A 17114-nucleotide genomic window follows, 5' to 3' on the forward strand; every position below is an offset into this window, starting at 1 on the left:
GATTCAAAGAGTTCTCTGACAGAGGAAGTATGGTGTTCAGGGGTCAGGAGAGGAGGGAATGAGAAGTATTAAGTAGACCTAAGAATGTTTGTACAGAATATATAAGCCAGTGAGAATGAACAAAAAAAATTTACAATTTTTTTTACAAGAGAATGGACTGTAATGTTTATGAATGTCTAAAGGACTACTGTACAACTCTTTTTTTTTCTTGTTGCAAATGTTTCTTTACAACCTTACTCATATAGAGATGTACAATCAGGTTCTCCTGAAAGGTTTATCTGAGTCAGGTGTGTTGAATTGGGCACTTAGGTAAATAAGCAGTTCTAACCCCTTGAGGTTTATGTAGACAAGTATGTACTGACTTCCTATGTCTTATAGAATTGACTACAAATTTCTCCTCGTATGAGTGTATTTAGTGAAATTCACCAGAGTATCTGAAGAAACTGTTTACACCCAATAATTCTAACGGACGTGTCAGGTCTAACATAAACCACCTCCTCCAGACTCCCAGAACTAAACTGTATACTATGGGTGCCTTTGGCTTGGATGCTCCTGGAATGAGCTTTTTCTATTGAAAAAGAGTGGCTTTTCATTTTAATTTAGGAGTATTTACATTACATTTAGCATTTACAACGTAAGGGGTCACAGCCTCATTCCCAAGATCCCTGGTTTCCTTCCTCCACTCCCCTCCCATCAAATGCTCTGATGTAAACAAATAAACAAGATGTTCAGAACTGTCTTACTTTCAAGAAGTGTATGAAGCATGAAATCTGACATTTTTCTTTGCACACTATTTACAATTACTACACATTTGTTAAGATAGTGTAAGTCAAATTTTATCTCATTATAAATAGTATGTGAACGTAATTTTAATTATTACATCATCCACATAATCTGGTTTATTTACTTTATTTGAGTGGGTGGAAGGGGGTTGGTTAAGTATTGCCAAAGATTTACCAAAAAAACAAAAGCTTTAAACAATTTTGTATTGAACGCTTGTCTCTTTACTAATAGTAAATTTTCTATTATATCCTTTAATAGCCACTAGATGTCGCCATCAACAAAGAATTTGAAAAATATTTCAAATCCTAAGGAAATAACTAATATTTAGAAGTACAGTATTTTGGATATGTTTGTTTTTTAATGGTTACATCATGACATACATATGCATATGTATTATAACACTATTTTTTTTTACTATTTCTAGTCCATGTATGTGTGAACCACTATTTAGTTTTAGAATACTACATAGTTTTAGATATTCAAACGAAAAACCACATAAAACAAAAGGCAACCTAAATAAAGTAAACACACAATACAGTTTTTATTTATTTATTTTTTAATGAAGCAACACCAATCACCTATGTGAAAAATTAATTGCCCTTTTAAACTTAAAATCTGGCTGTGCCACCTTTAGCAGCAATAACTGCAACCAGTAACTGGAGATCAGAATATTTGCACACTCTTTGCAGAATTGCTATAGTTCAGCCACACTGGAATGTTTTTGAACATGAACTGCCAATTTAAGGTCCTCCAACAACTGTTTGTTTCAAGTCAGGATTTTGATTAGGCCACGCCAAAACTTTAATTGCAAGTTGCCCAGACCCTGAAGCTGCAAAGCATCCCCACACCATCACACTTGCACCACCATGCTTGACCGTAGGTATGATGTTGTTTTTGTGGAATTTGTTGTTTGGTTTACACCAGATGTAACATAACCCCTGTCTTCCAAACAGCTCCACTTTCGACTCTTCAATCCACAGAACATTCTCCCAAAAGGTTTGAGGATCATAAAGGAATGTTTTGGCAAAATTTAAATGAGCATTATTGCTCTGTATATATTTCTGATAGTGGAGTCATGAACAGTGACGTTTATTGATGCAAGAGAGGCCTCTAGGTCCTTTGATATTGTCCTTGGCTCTTTTGTGACTTGCTAGATGAGTAGTTGCTGTGCTCTTGGAGGAATTTTGGAAGGTTGGCCACTTCTGGGAAGGTTTGAGTTTTTCCATTTGGAGATAATGGCTCTCACTGTGGTTCTTTAGAGTCCCAGAGTCTTTGAAATAGCTTTGTAACCCTTCCCAGACTGATGTATTTAAATTAGGGCTGCACGATTATTGTCAAAATGATAATCACAATTATTTTGATCAATATTGAGATCACGATTATTTATCTCGATTATTCATTGATTTTAGGGACACCATATTTTTATTGCACTTTCACATTTAAGTAAACAGACCGTTGCTTTCACCTCCATGTTGTGCTACATTCCTGCTAATCTACAAATCTTTGCATCAAATTAGACTGATCCTTAAAATGCATCATCTCATAGAAGCAAAATATAAATAAAATTGTACCCAAAATATAGGATAAGTAAAAATAAAAATGCCATCAACCAAATGAAAATATGCAATTAATTATAAAAATATGCAACCAAATGAAAACGATTCAGGCCAATGCATAAAAGGCAATAACAGTGTTTACAGGAGGAGAGACGCAGCCAAATCACCCAATAGAGCGGTGATGCAGGGATGATGTCATTTTGTACCGAAACCCAGAAGTTAGCATCACACTGGTTCCCTTGACAAAAACCCAATAGGATTTTCGCATAGGCTTTTGGATTATTGCTAAAAATAAGCTGTGTGATCAACAAAAGTTTAAAATACTAACACGTTTTGTCCATCAAGATAATTTTCACAAATGAACACAACTTTTATGAAGTTTGAAACCTAAATACAATCGCCAGAAATAAAAAGCTAACCGTATGCTATAAACAAACTACACCACGGTCGCTTGACTTCAATGTCACCATCACCAAGCTTCTGAGAACTTTTCCAAGCTTGATTTAAAAACATTTTCCATAAAGTGACGCTGCAAACATATGATGATCTTATAGAATATGATGCATTGCTGTAAATTAAACTACACCGTAGTATATAAAGTAGTTTAAAATTAACTCAACCTTAAACATCTACAGCAGTAAAATGCAACATACACATTAATGCAGCAGTAACATTAATCCAAAAACATCACGTAGACCTAAATTATAGTAAAACACTGGCCATTTTGCTGCACAATGAGTAAGGGCCTGTTCACACCGGGACGCTGAATGAAAGTGCAGATTCACTCCCTGACAGTAGATGGCGCTTATTGAAAAGCAGAAATACTCCGGTACACAAGGTGGCGCTGCACAACTTTCCGTTTCTGACACCCGCTCATCACTGAGAAGAAGAAGAAGAAGTAGCAGAGCGCCAGTATTTACGTCTTTAAGCCTTTCATACACTTTTTGCAAACTCGCTAAAGCACTTATGCACTTTTGTGAAATGTAAGGTATTTTGGTGATTTGGCCACTGCAACAAATGCTTCTTTAAAGCTAAATCCTTAAAGTTTTCATTTTAAGCAGTAGGCCTATATTCATTTTAAATAAGTAATTATTTGAATTATATCAAAGTCACAGCGATAGCATTCACATACTTATGGGAAGACCCAGATTTTTTTTTTTAATCTAATTCTGTTTTTTGGAGGGGTGGGTATAAGGCAACTATTGTTGTGCCCAAAAATATAAATGTTCCTGCACATTGATGAAATGTTGAATATGAATAGTCTTTTTTTGTGGTCAGTATGATAACACAACGACTCAATTATGGGGCACTTAGCTATTTGAATAAGAGGTCAAGAACACTTGTATACTTACTGATATATGCCAGGTGCAAAATAAATACAATGGACTATCAATCAGCGGATTATCATTTGCAGGGAAGAGACAAAGAAACAAACCATGTCATTTAGTGTAGAAAACAACACTGAAAGAATTAAATGGATAATTTAGAATATATGCTTGCATTTCAGTGTGGTCAAAAAATAGCCACAACATAATAAATACACTTTTATAGTATTTAATGTGTAATATTGTATCTGGTGCTTTCAGAGGACACCTTGTTTATGTGTGTAGGCAGAGGGATTTATTAACAGTGAACATTTTATTTCGTGTTTGTCACTTATGCACTCTCTCACTAAAATGGTGGGTACTGGCATCTTCTTCGTCGTAAGACAGTGTTTTTTACTTGAGTGCCATCAAGTCGTACTTTTATGTAACTTCAGCGGCTCCGGGCACGTGAACAAAAGCGCGAATCTCATTGGTCGGCCAGTTTTGAGGCGCCCAGTCAAAAAAAAAAAACGAACCTCGTCGTTAAAAAACATTTCACACGTTTTGCCTGGGTGTGAAACTATCACTCTGACAGCCATTAGTGCGTTAAAAAGACCGTTTTTGCGCTGCAAAAATCGTCCTGCTGTGAACAGGGCTTATGTTTACTTTTGATACTCTAAGTACATTTTGCTGATAATACTTAGATACTTTACTTAAGTGCAATTTTAATGCAAGGCTTTTACTTATAGTGGAGTATTTTCATAGTGTGGTATTGTGGGATCTGAATACTTCTTCCACCACTGGGTTTTTATAACCTACACTATTAAAAGCTTATAATATTCATAGCTTCTTTTCTAATAGGGAAACACTTTGTTGTAGCTCTACATAGAACTTCTGAGGCCTTCAGTAGGACAACTGAAGAACCCTAAAGGGTTCTATATTTTCTACGAGTGCCATCTTTTGTAAATCAACAAACCCCTTGTCAGTTATACAGTAAAAATATTTCAAATGTTTCGCTGTACTCTGACATTCCTTAAATTCTATATGACATTTAATTTATTTATTTTTTTAAGTAGCATCTTGAGATTTAGTCTTGAATTGTGCATTGTAAAATATGGTGAAAAAGAAATAAATAAAATAATAATTATTATAAATCATATATAATATAAATAGTATAATTATAATATAATATAATTATAAATAAATCATTATTATTATTATTACTACTCCTATTATTATACAGGGTAATGGTATAACATATTTAATTTCTTTCTAATTCCATTATGGTGGCCATATTATAAGACGTGATCATTTGATTACATACGTATCTGTATCTTCTGAAACCTAATACCTAATCCTGTTAGCCAAGGTATTTATAGATATGGCACTATTACCTTCTTTATTCAGGTAGCAAATAAAACAGTAGTAGCCTTCAACAAAGAAAAAACTCTTCAGTTGTCATTAAACCAACTATTATACATGCCAATAAAAAGCAGGTCATAGCTGATTGAATATTAAAAGGAATAACAGTCCCTATCCTGTTTATCTGAGAACCCTCGAGCAGCGCGTTGGAGAACACGTGCGTTTCCTATTATGCAATAAGCTGGCACGCTAGAGGCGGGTGGCGGCCTTCTGATTGGCTCTTGTGAGACCAATAAAATATTCTCTACCTATCAGCGAGTTGGTGGGCGTGGCGCTGTGTGTCTCCACGCGTGCTGCCGAATTGAACAATGTAACAAGTGTAACGACCCATATTCACAAGAGTAGTTATAGAAATCGAGTTACAAAACAAACAACTCTTCTAACCTTTTTTCTTACTTTTCGTGTAATTCACGGGTTATCACACTTTTCAGGTTTTTTATACCCAGGGATGCCTTCTAGTGATATTATGATGATGATGATGATGATGATGATGATGATGATTATTACATTTACATTTATTCATTTAGCAGACGCTTTTATCCAAAGCGACTTTCAAATGAGGTTTATTATATATATATATATATATATATATATATATATATATATATATATATATATATATATATAGTGTGCCAGTTTATTATTATTATTATTATTATTATTATTATGAATAATAATAATAATAATCACGATCACAGCACAGATGTTCTTATGTATATAATCCAACTAATCAAATATTAGGGACATCGCTATACACACACACACACACACACACACACACACACACACTATATGGCCTAATGTTTGTTGACACCTGACCTTCACATCCATATGTGGACCTTCCCCAAACTGATTTCACAAAGTTGGAAGCTGTATCCCTCACCTGACATCAGTACATGACCTCAGTAATGCTCTTGTGGCTGAATGGGCAAATCCCCACAGCCATGCTCTAAAATCTAGTGGAAAGCCTTCCCAGAAGAGTGGAGGCTGTTATAGTAAAGTGGGACTAAATCTGGAGTGGAGTGTTCAAAAAGCACGCATGGGTGTGATGACAATATTTGGCAATATAGTGCATATTACACTCACATAACCAAATAAGCCAGTTACACTGTGTTAAAATGTACATTTGTAATTTAATAATTTATATATTTATATATTCATCTAAATAAAATATAATTTTGATATCCTTGGGCTTTATTATCATAAGATTATAATATCTACAAAAGGATGGATTTCTGACTGATAAATTGATGTTGTACTGATGTTTAAGTCACATTTGTATTATTTGTAATATTTTTGTAACATATTAACTGCAGTTAGTGGTCCGGATATATTTCATCCAAATGACTAATGTTTAAGGTTCCGGTTTTGATGAGTCGTTGATACAGGAAGTGACATCACCACATTGCGTTTGTGTTCCACTGTGAGGATGGAAGGCCTGTGACAACTGGAGAGACCTGGAGCAGCGAACGGGTCGAGCGATAAAATCCATTTCCATCTTCTTAAAAGAAAGAAAGAATGACCATGAAAGTTAGAAGAGCATAATCTACAGTTTCTAAGCTTCCGTTAGGGGCTAATATTGTGGCAGTGTGTTAGCTGGTACGTTAGAAAAGTGATGGTGAAAACTGAAGTCCGACGAAAGGATCCGAATTCTTCTCAGGGATTCAGGAGGGTTGGAGTGGCTTAAAGTTGAAATAAAAATAAAGGGATTGTAGGTGTTTGTTGTTAAACAGCGGGTTTTAGTTCGGTGACGAGTTTTTGTGCTCGGTTCGTGATTTTAAATACAATAGCTCTCCTGCTAGTCAGTGGGTATTTGTCATAACAGCCATGGATCTTCGAGTGGGAAACAGATACAGACTGGGCAGAAAAATTGGAAGTGGATCTTTCGGTGACATTTATTTGGGTGAGTAAAGTATTAAAGTTTATTTTCACGTTTACCTGAAAATGTGACCTGGTGTCGTTATTCTGCTTAAAAACGAAATGTCTGGCTAGTTTGCGAAAGGATAGCTGTGTGTGTATAAGCTACGGAGAGCTGTTTGTCCCGAGCAAACATTTAAAGTTAATATTAGCTCGGTTTAGATTATTGTCATAATGACATTTCAATATGTATAACAACATAAAATAATAGCTTGGCTATGAAGTTGTGCTTGTATACATAACCTCTTTATAAATGAGTCTCAAATTGCTTTAACAGCTTTCTAATTAATCATATCAGGCTTTGGTACGTCACATTAAAAAAAATGTTTAAGCAGTATCTTGTGTAAACTTGTGTCCTTTTCAAATGTTATCAGTGACACAGTGCAGTTTTTGTGCTTAGTGTCAAGTTTTACATTTTTCCTGTAAGCTGACACACAAGTTTCAAGCTAGCTGATTGGTTATTTGAGCATGACTGAAAAAATGAAGTCTCCAGTGAAGACCAGTGGATAATGTCAGCTGATTTGGTTACACCACCATCCAAGTATACAACCTCATGATTATATGTATGTTACATAACTCAATGGCATCATTGCTATGATTGGTGCTGAGTTATTAAACAGTTATGAAACACCCTTTCTGTATATCCGTAGTCTATGATCTGTTTACATTGAGGATTTTTCTTTCTTTTCTTTTTTTTCTGTAGCTCCACTGACCCTGCTTTAAATTGAAACAATAGTGTACAGAGGGATTTGGAGTGAAAGTGCAGAATACTTGGGCCTGAGAAGCTGTAGATAGACATTTATAAGGTTTTAAACAAAAAATAGTTGGGATCGCCTAGCGGTACTACATGTAGACAATGATTATCTCAATAACAGTGCAGCCACTCTAATTCCCCTTCTGTTGGCATTAACATATTCCTCTAGCTCTCCTTGACCTGTTTGTTAGGGATTTCCTGCAGGTTTCGTACATAAACGTCACTGGGCTCTAGGGAGGCCACAGGTGAGTGACTCGCCTAGAAAGCAGTTTCTCTGCTCCATTCATCCAGGATTTGCACCTCGTTACGTCAGTGCTTCTGTATGATACTGCTCACGTAATCCTCCTGCGTTCGTGCCATATGCTGTGAATGTTATGTATGTCTTTGGCATTTTGTGGCAAAGCTGTACTAACAATCTGCCTCAGTTACATAGAAAATTAGGGTTTTAATTTTGTGGCTGTTTGTTGACCAGAAGTGTGTCCTTTCATCTAATGCAGATGTGTAATTTGAGTTTAGATGATGCGTTGTCTTTACAGAGCCTATGAAGTCGTATTACAGCCGGATAACACGGTACAGTTTACATTGCTCTCAGATGAGGATGGGTCTTGACCTGCTCACTATTTCAACAATGTGCTAAGAGAATGCCTTCACTGAAATCTGTGTCTATTCAAAAGGATCTGACCAAGCATGTTTGTCATTACCAATTCAGACCTGAAACTGAAGTTTCTAGATAGGGCAGGAGAAGGTGATTGTCAGGACTTGTTGATCTGCTTGACACTGAAGCGTTGTTTGTATTTGAAACACCAGTAGACCCTGTGTAACAGGTTTTTGATTTTGTTTAAAAGAATTCTGAAGTTAGATCTACTGTTCATTGGTTTTAAAGTTAGAAAGTTGTTTGATATTTGAATGACAATGTCTATATTGTGTATTTCAACAATTAGTGTTTCAAATTATGCTCTGTCAGGTAAATGCTTCATTAGGAGATAAAGATTTTACAGAATACAGAGTTTAATGATTCAAATTTCACTTGGATATGAGTGCTATATTGACTGGCTGATATCAGACCCGTAATTAGTTTTTTTGATCATCCGCCAATGAAAACAGACATAGGCAGTTAGGGTTGGTTTATACAAGCGTATTTGGTGGGTTTATGGGTAAGTGTAGCACACAGGTTGTGCTGACTTGCGAATGTGCCGTCCTCCAAAAAGACTTCTGGTGAATGTTAATTGGTTGAGATGGGATGTGTCTGGTTGTTTTTGAGTATTATTATTACTACAAATACATCTTAAGTGTAAATCAAAAAATTCATTCGTCATGTTCAGTACATTGTTTTAGATAGGCTAGGGATGCAGGGCCTTGTGACTCATTAATGTGTTCATTTACTCATTCGGTAATGAGTTTATCCTGGTCTGGATTGCTGTGGTCTAAAACATTATTATTATTATTATTATTATATTTTTAAATATTGAGAAGAAAGTAAAAAAAAAACTGAAATCTAAACGGTACATTACTGATGACTTGTGATAAAAGATGAATGTTTTTACTCACTCACTTATAACCAGTTTCCTTTTTCTAGCCTGAAAAATTCCATTGAAGGATTTATTGCATGACCTTATTCATTAAAACTAAAATGTTCATGTAAATTGTGCTTATCGTGAAATGTATAAACAGTGTATGGCAAGGCTTTTATTGGTCATCAGAAGCCCCTATACTCATCAGTCAAATAGTCTTGTACTTTCTACAGCATTGACACTGCTTAAATATTGGGTCATGGCTCCAAGTTTACAGTCATCCAAGTAGAATCATGCCATACTGAATGGAAAGTTTACAGTTACCCTGACCTGTTTCACAGTCCTGATTGGGCCCCTTTTTATATATTTTCTCTCCTTTTTTTTTTTTCTTCTCATTTCAGGGACTGACATTTCGGTTAGGGAGGAAGTGGCCATCAAGCTAGAATGTGTGAAGACGAAGCATCCTCAGCTTCACATCGAGAGCAAGATCTACAAGATGATGCAGGGAGGAGGTAGTATATAGCATTGCAATTTTTTTAAACTTCTGGAAACCTGACTATTAAGAAGGCACCAATGCAAGCTTGAGTTTTGAGTCTCAAAATGAAAATGTTCTAAATTGAAGATTGTATTTTTTTCTAATTAATAAGTGTTTGTTATTTGGCAGTTGGTATCCCTACCATAAAGTGGTGTGGTGCAGAGGGGGACTATAATGTGATGGTCATGGAGCTGCTGGGGCCCAGTCTGGAAGATCTGTTCAACTTCTGCTCCAGGAAATTCAGCCTTAAGACTGTTCTACTGCTTGCTGATCAGATGGTGAGACACACACCCTAGAGCAGCGAAAAGGAGGACAGGAAGTAGGCGAAGCTGGTCTTATATCGGTGAAAAGAACTGAAGAACAAAATGTTCTTTTTTGCAAACAAATAGTCTTTATCCCTCAAACAGCTATCACCAATTAGTATGCAAGAACATGAACATGTAACCATTCTTTTTCTTCTTGGTAATGTGAATTTATTTCACAAAAAGGCAGACACATGTAGCATTATCCATGCCTGTATTATTAAAACATATTGATTACCAGAGAGGGGAAAATCCCAAAATCTTAGATTTAGCTTACTTTTTTTAGTATTTAATTATGGTCTTCATAATTTATCTATTTGAATGATTTTGAAGACCCAGTTTTTCATGATGGGTCATTTGGCCCAAAAAGCATCCGATTTGCCATTGCATATTGACATCAGAATAAAAAATATTTTAAGAGGTATAACTGCATGACACTGTGTCTGATTTACCTGCAACGTATTTTCTGACCTCCCTACAGATCAGCCGCATTGAGTACATCCACTCGAAGAACTTTATCCACAGAGATGTAAAGCCTGATAACTTCCTGATGGGACTAGGGAAGAAAGGGAACCTGGTCTACATCATTGACTTCGGTCTGGCCAAGAAGTACAGAGACGCTCGCACCCACCAGCACATTCCCTACAGAGAGAACAAGAACCTGACTGGCACTGCCCGCTATGCTTCTATCAACACTCATCTGGGCATAGGTAAGGATTATAAAGTTTACAATAGTTCTATTTGCATTGGTGCTGGTTAACTTCCCTTATGCTTCTTGCATTTTTGTGTTCAGAACTTGTCCTTTCACCATGCATGCTTACAACAGTGTGTTTATCTGTGTGTCTCTACAGAGCAGTCTCGGCGTGATGATCTGGAGTCTTTGGGATATGTGTTGATGTATTTTAACCTGGGTTCACTGCCGTGGCAGGGCCTAAAGGCTGCCACCAAGAGGCAGAAATACGAGCGCATCAGCGAGAAGAAAATGTCCACGCCTATTGAAGTTCTCTGCAAGGGCTACCCTTGTATGTATCTGTGTGACTCCACTGTTTTTCTTTGATCTGCTGAGATTTGCTCATTCTCAGGGTTAACAGATATTATAGTAAGAAAAGCTACGCAAAGGGGTTTCAAAGGTGTTTCAGGAACAGGAATGCATCAGCGATCGTGAAATAAGTGTGCACCAATGAGCAGGGTGTTGGACCCCGTACCAGTATAGGTACTGAGCTGTATATCTAGGAATATATGACCTTTTTTGGCTCATTAGCCTGGATCTCATATTATAGCTATTTGCAGTTTTATCAAAAATATTTTAACAATCTGAAGATTTGCTTTTGGTTGTTGAAGTAATGATTGGGTGTAGGCAGAGAATTATTTAGCAACAGTTATGCCGTAGTCCGTGTACGTGGATGTACCTCACGCAAACAATAATAAAACATTGTCTGTTTGCCTCCTTTCAGCTGAATTTGCCACATACCTCAACTTTTGCCGCTCACTACGTTTTGATGATAAGCCTGACTACTCCTACCTCAGGCAGCTTTTCAGGAACCTCTTCCACAGACAGGGCTTCTCATACGATTATGTCTTTGATTGGAACATGCTCAAATTTGTAAGTACTACATACTTTTTTTTTTTAAATTATAGTAGTCTTTTAATCAATTTGACCCTGCTTTGGAATATACGTAAGCATGTTTTTGGATTATGTATTTTCTGGGTAATTGTTCAAGCACTTGAATGGTCTTTGTTTCTTAATTTTTCTGTCCCACAGGGTGCTAACCGTGCAGCAGAGGAGGCAGAGAGAGAGAGGAGAGACCGTGAGGAGAGGCTGAGACACAGCAGGAATCCTGCCGCTAGTGGCATCCCATCAGCCTCTGGGAGACCCCGCGGAACACAAGATGTCGCCCCACCTACACCCCTCACTCCCACCTCGCACACAGGTTAGTACGGAGCCCCCCTAGTGCCAGGTAAAAAAAAAAAAACAGCTGTGTGTAATCCGTACCCTCGGTTTTGCAAACCGCACGCACCGCGTTAAAGTTGGGTTTATATTGAACATTCGCTGTACATTTGAGCTTCTCTCTTCTATTTCTCAAGAAATAAACACCCAAAAAGGACATAATGTGTATTGTCTTATTAATGTGTATTGAGTAGACATAGAACCAACACAACTGAATATATTTTTAAATTTTCACCCGTTTGCGTTTGGGAAACGCAGGTCATCAGCGCCTTATAGTAATGGAGTCAGTAAGGGACTGTCTAAAAAGTGCATGACCTGGGCAACTGTATAAGATTTTTATGTGGCACGGATTGCAAAACCAAGGGTACGGTTTACAAAACTGAGGGCACGGGTTACACGCGGCTTTTTTTTTTTTCCTTTTTAAAAAAAAAAAAAAAAAAAAACCCTGGCACTTGGGGGGCTCTGTAGGTTAGCATGTACACCTAGTGTTTTTTTGTTGTTTTTTTTCCCCCCCTGTGTGTTCCTGTTAACTCTTTATCACAGCATGGAGGCTATATTACTTTACATTAAATATGTGACACTTTGCCTGTTTATAAATTCCGTTCTCTGGTTTCACAGCAAATACATCCTCACCACGTCCTGTAACCGGCATAGATCGGGAACGGAAGGTGAGCATGAGGCTTCATCGTGGAGCTCCTGTTAATGTCTCTTCATCAGATTTGACAGGACGGCAAGACACCTCGCGCATGTCCACTTCACAGGTACAGATTAGCAGATTTAGCGTAGCAAATCCGTCTGTTAGAAGCTCTAGCGTCAACCTAATATATGACTCTATATTAAGGTGATACTTTTTAATGTGCTGAGGCAGCTTGCTGTTTTCCTGAGTGCCATGGACTTAACAGCTACACAGGAAAAGCATTTTAGACACAAACTACATGCAAAAAGGGCATCTCCAATGGGCTTTTTAGGGCAAACATACTATTTAAAGGGGTCAGATCATGGTTTGTAAATGTTACTTATGTTGTTTATTGGTTGTAAGAATGTGTTAACTTACTTTAATGTTCAAAAAATGCATTCTTTGGCAAATACTGTACATTATTGAAGTACCTCTGTTCTAAGGCTGTCTAAAACACGCCGATATTACCAAAGCTCCTCCTTCTGAAAAGTCCAGAGTGCTCTGATTGGCCAACTGACCCGTTGCGTTGTGATTGGCCAAAGGCCTTGCGTGTGTCGGAAAAGTAACGTCCCTTAGCATTATCTTTATCCTCAGCTTTAGCCTCCTAGGCTTCTAAAGCAATAGCAGCAGAGCATAAGCAGTGTGGGGTTGTTTTCCTGGCGTGCATGTTAACGAATGAGTGCTTTCACACTGGCTGTGAGCAGCAGTGAAGCAGGAGTTTCGGCATCGAGTCTATTTAAAAAAAAAAAAAGTTTGCTGCGTTCGCGAAGAATCAAACATGTCGTCCGTTTTACTGCATCAGTTCAAGGCCGATTCTGAAAAGGTTGATCGAGCCGAAGCAAGTTTGCAAACACGACTTGAGCAGAACATTTCACAGTAGTAAGTTTTTATTTTTTAACACTCTCACCTTTCAGGTATAATGTAAACTCTGACCCTGTCGGCGGGACTATCTATGCTGTACATAGCCCCTGTGTGTACACAGGTACTCATGCAATATAGCTATGGAAAGCTATGATTTTTTTTTTTAATTGTGATTCGATTGATATAAACCGTTTCAAGATACAATTACAACAGCAGCTACAGTCAATGTCTCTGTCATCAACATACAAACACTTTTAAAAAAAAAAAAAAAAAAAAAAAAAAACTTGGCAAACTTTAGGTAGCAAGTTAACAGAGGTCTACAACTGAGCCACAACACAAAACTCAGCATTTGAATAGTCAGTAGCAGATACTTTCATAAAATAACCAAACACAACAGGTTCTGATTCAAAAGAGCAAGATTGTCCAAGCAAAGTGGGAATCTCCTCACTTTTCAGGAGTACCTTCATGTGTAGCCTGCCATGTTCTTGCCCAGGTTCAGGAAGCTGTCCTCCGTAAAATGTGCTGTGCACAAGCAAATGTGTTCGGGTTGTACTGCTCAGGAACAGAGTTATAAATAAACGGTAACCACTGATTTCGTCCATTTTCGTAAGGCTAAACAAATGTTTTCCTTTCACACCGAAACACAGCGTCTCCACAACATGGCACCTGAATTCACTGAAGCCTCATCTTTCTTTCTGGCTGCCTTTGGGTGGGATTATGGTCATAGTGCACGCTGTGACTGTGACAAATTACGGAAGTAATATCTGGACTTAGAACGAGGCGTTCAAGCCAGGTCTGGAGGAGGGGAAAATGTGATTTTTGGGACTTTGTACACCTTATACATGCACAAACCGATACATTACACACCCAAACTGAAGAAACACATAAAATCATGTTATGACCTCTTTAAAATTTTCACTTGGGGGAGAAATATCTTTGTTTTGCAGCATTTAATCATTTTCACATTTACCATGCCTCTGGCTAACATTGCATGTTTTCATGGAGTAATTAATCACTGTTGTGAATAATGATTACAACTTTATTTTATTATTAAATAATTTAAATGAATAATTAAATTGTTGCAGAGATTTTGTTTGAAGATATAGCAGTACTTCTCAAACATATTAGTTGAAGGAATGAGAAGGGTGCTATAATGTTCTCTATCTTCACCTCAGAATAGCATTCCCTTCGATCATCACGGCAAATAGCTGCTCATCACGTTCTAGTGTGAAGGCGGCAACATCTGGTGAGTTTGAGTTAGCTTTTATTTATATATATATATATATATCTCAAACCTGCATTAATTAATTGTTTTTAATTTGTCACCTCGGTGTTTGTCATTTAATATTAAAATATTGTACTCTTGCTTTAGATTCCGAATAAATTTCTCAGAAGCCCCCACTCTAGACCATGGAGTGGAGAGGATGACCCACATGGCAGACTCATGGCTCTTCTTGTACCATGACAAAGCAGAGCAGACCATGTCTCTTTAACCGATGAAACCAAAATGGTTCCAAATCGACTTGACCTCTTTAAGGGTCTCTCTCTTGCTCTTACTTTATCTTCTACTGTCTCTTACTCTCCTTTTTTCCCACTCTGGTATATGTGCACACAGAGTTTTATGATCATACTTTGTCTAAGGAGACTTTGGGACTCAACTAACAAAGACTCAACCAGCTAAACTCCAGTGTCCTTTACACTGGTGTCTCTCTTCATACTAGTACTTTCTTTGTACATCCACACTGCTGCATAACCCATCATGTATGTTTTTTTTCTGATAAGATTTATGTATTTAAAAGTTTACTTGGTTCCATTTGGTATACTGTTTTTTTTGTTTGTTTGTTTTTGTTTTTATATATAAATCCTTCCCATGTCCTAAAACTGTCTTTGCAAGGCTCCATATTTAGAAGTGTTGCCATGCTTTTATTTTGCCCATTATAATTTTTATTATGGTTTGATAATTCTATTTGTATGTGGTGCAAGATGGGTTACTGTTGCATGTTTGTGTTTTAGTTTGAAGAGCAAAGGGGCCAAATTGTCAGCATTTCTAACTCGTGATAAACCATATTGGATTATTTACTGATCTTGGAACCCTAAATCATGCATTTAACAGCATCCTGTGGAACTCACCTGTTTTGTTTAATGAATTTTTGCTTCGTTTTTTGCTCCCATTCTTCCTTCTGACATTTTCTAAGGTCTATTACTGCCCCTTACCTTGTTGGAGCGCTGTTCTGTTTCTAAGCTGTGAACATTGTAATATATCTGTGTGAATGTTTCCATTTTTCACCTAACAGAGATTATGAAAGAGATGCAAATTACATTGAGTCCAGAAACATTACGGGTTTACATTCTTCTGTCCCACCTTCTTAATTCTACACCAAGCCAATAAAATGAAGCGCTGGACATGAGAGGTTACCGATTACAACTCGGCTGTCTCTTGGGCTCAGCTGTTGACTGTTGCACATCATGCAAGTAAGTCATCGGTTGTTTAAACATGTTGAGGCATGGTTGATGAACGTTTTAAATGTTTAAAACGAACTGACTCCTCCAAGTTGTGACCAGGTTGTGGTCAGTGAGATGTGTTCCACAGCAGCCCATCTGTCAAGGTTGAATACGGAGTCCTCTCTAATGAATGTTCCAGCACTGATTTGGCTCTACAGGTTAACCTAAACGCTGGTGTATTATATTTTTTACAGAAAGCATGTTGTTCTGAGCTGCTTTCTTCATGTCCTGATGGACTGGAGAAAGCTGTGTCTAGAATACCATGCTCTTTTCTTTGATGTGTCTGATAGATGATCATGTACTAGTTATAATGTACCTATTCTGTTTGAGGGAGGGTGTATGTGTGTTTGAGACCTGAATAAGGGGATGGCGTCGCTGGTTTCCTAAAGCCCATTTACATTTGGGCTTCACATTTTTGGTCTTGTCATGCCAATCTATGAGCCCTACTACAGTTTGTATCACTGTATTTGTGCACCACATTTTTTTGTACATGTGTAAATAAATGAGTTACTTGTATTATTTTAACTGCATATTCCTTTGTTTATTGAGTGTATTTATTTCTGGTATTGTTTGTAAAACAAATTGATAATTCTGAGGCAAGAAGGTCCACACCTCATCCCAAAGTTTCCACACTGTTCTGCTTATAAAGATAAACTTTTTTCTTTCTTTCTTTCTTTTTCTTTTGCTATTACTGGAGGAGTGCACACATCTGATAACTGCCCTCTTCTGGTGAAAATCTGTAATGTCAACAACAAGAACAGCAGAAAATTTTAATCAATATTAAATTTGCCAAAACAGCGATTTTTTTTTTCTTTTCTTTTTTTAAGCAAGATATCATGATCAGTATTTGCTGATATTCTTACTTTTATTCATGCGAATGATGCTACATTTAATTTAATATTTGCAAACAAAAAATCTAGACTTTTGGTGTTATTAAATAAAGTACACATTCTCCAAAGAAAGGCTTCTACAGAAAAGTTTGTTGGAATATCATTTCTTTATCATTTATTCGAAAATATCATGCACAGCCATTTTCAGTATAA

General features: G+C 37.0%; 1 protein-coding gene across 1 annotated transcript; it reads left to right on the forward strand.

The window, feature by feature from the left end:
- Positions 1-6464: 6464 nt before the first annotated feature.
- Positions 6465-16596, forward strand: csnk1db (casein kinase 1, delta b). The gene is made up of 10 exons (XM_053639602.1): positions 6465-6968; positions 9649-9759; positions 9912-10060; positions 10566-10794; positions 10936-11106; positions 11539-11687; positions 11847-12015; positions 12651-12793; positions 14745-14815; positions 14942-16596. The coding sequence occupies exons 1-9, from the start codon at positions 6893-6895 to the stop codon at positions 14775-14777; spliced, it is 1230 nt and encodes a 409-aa protein (XP_053495577.1). The 5' UTR covers positions 6465-6892; the 3' UTR covers positions 14778-14815; positions 14942-16596.
- Positions 16597-17114: the final 518 nt, after the last annotated feature.

Source organism: Ictalurus furcatus, chromosome 13, assembly GCF_023375685.1.
Source record: "Ictalurus furcatus strain D&B chromosome 13, Billie_1.0, whole genome shotgun sequence".
Lineage (NCBI taxonomy): Eukaryota > Metazoa > Chordata > Actinopteri > Siluriformes > Ictaluridae > Ictalurus > Ictalurus furcatus.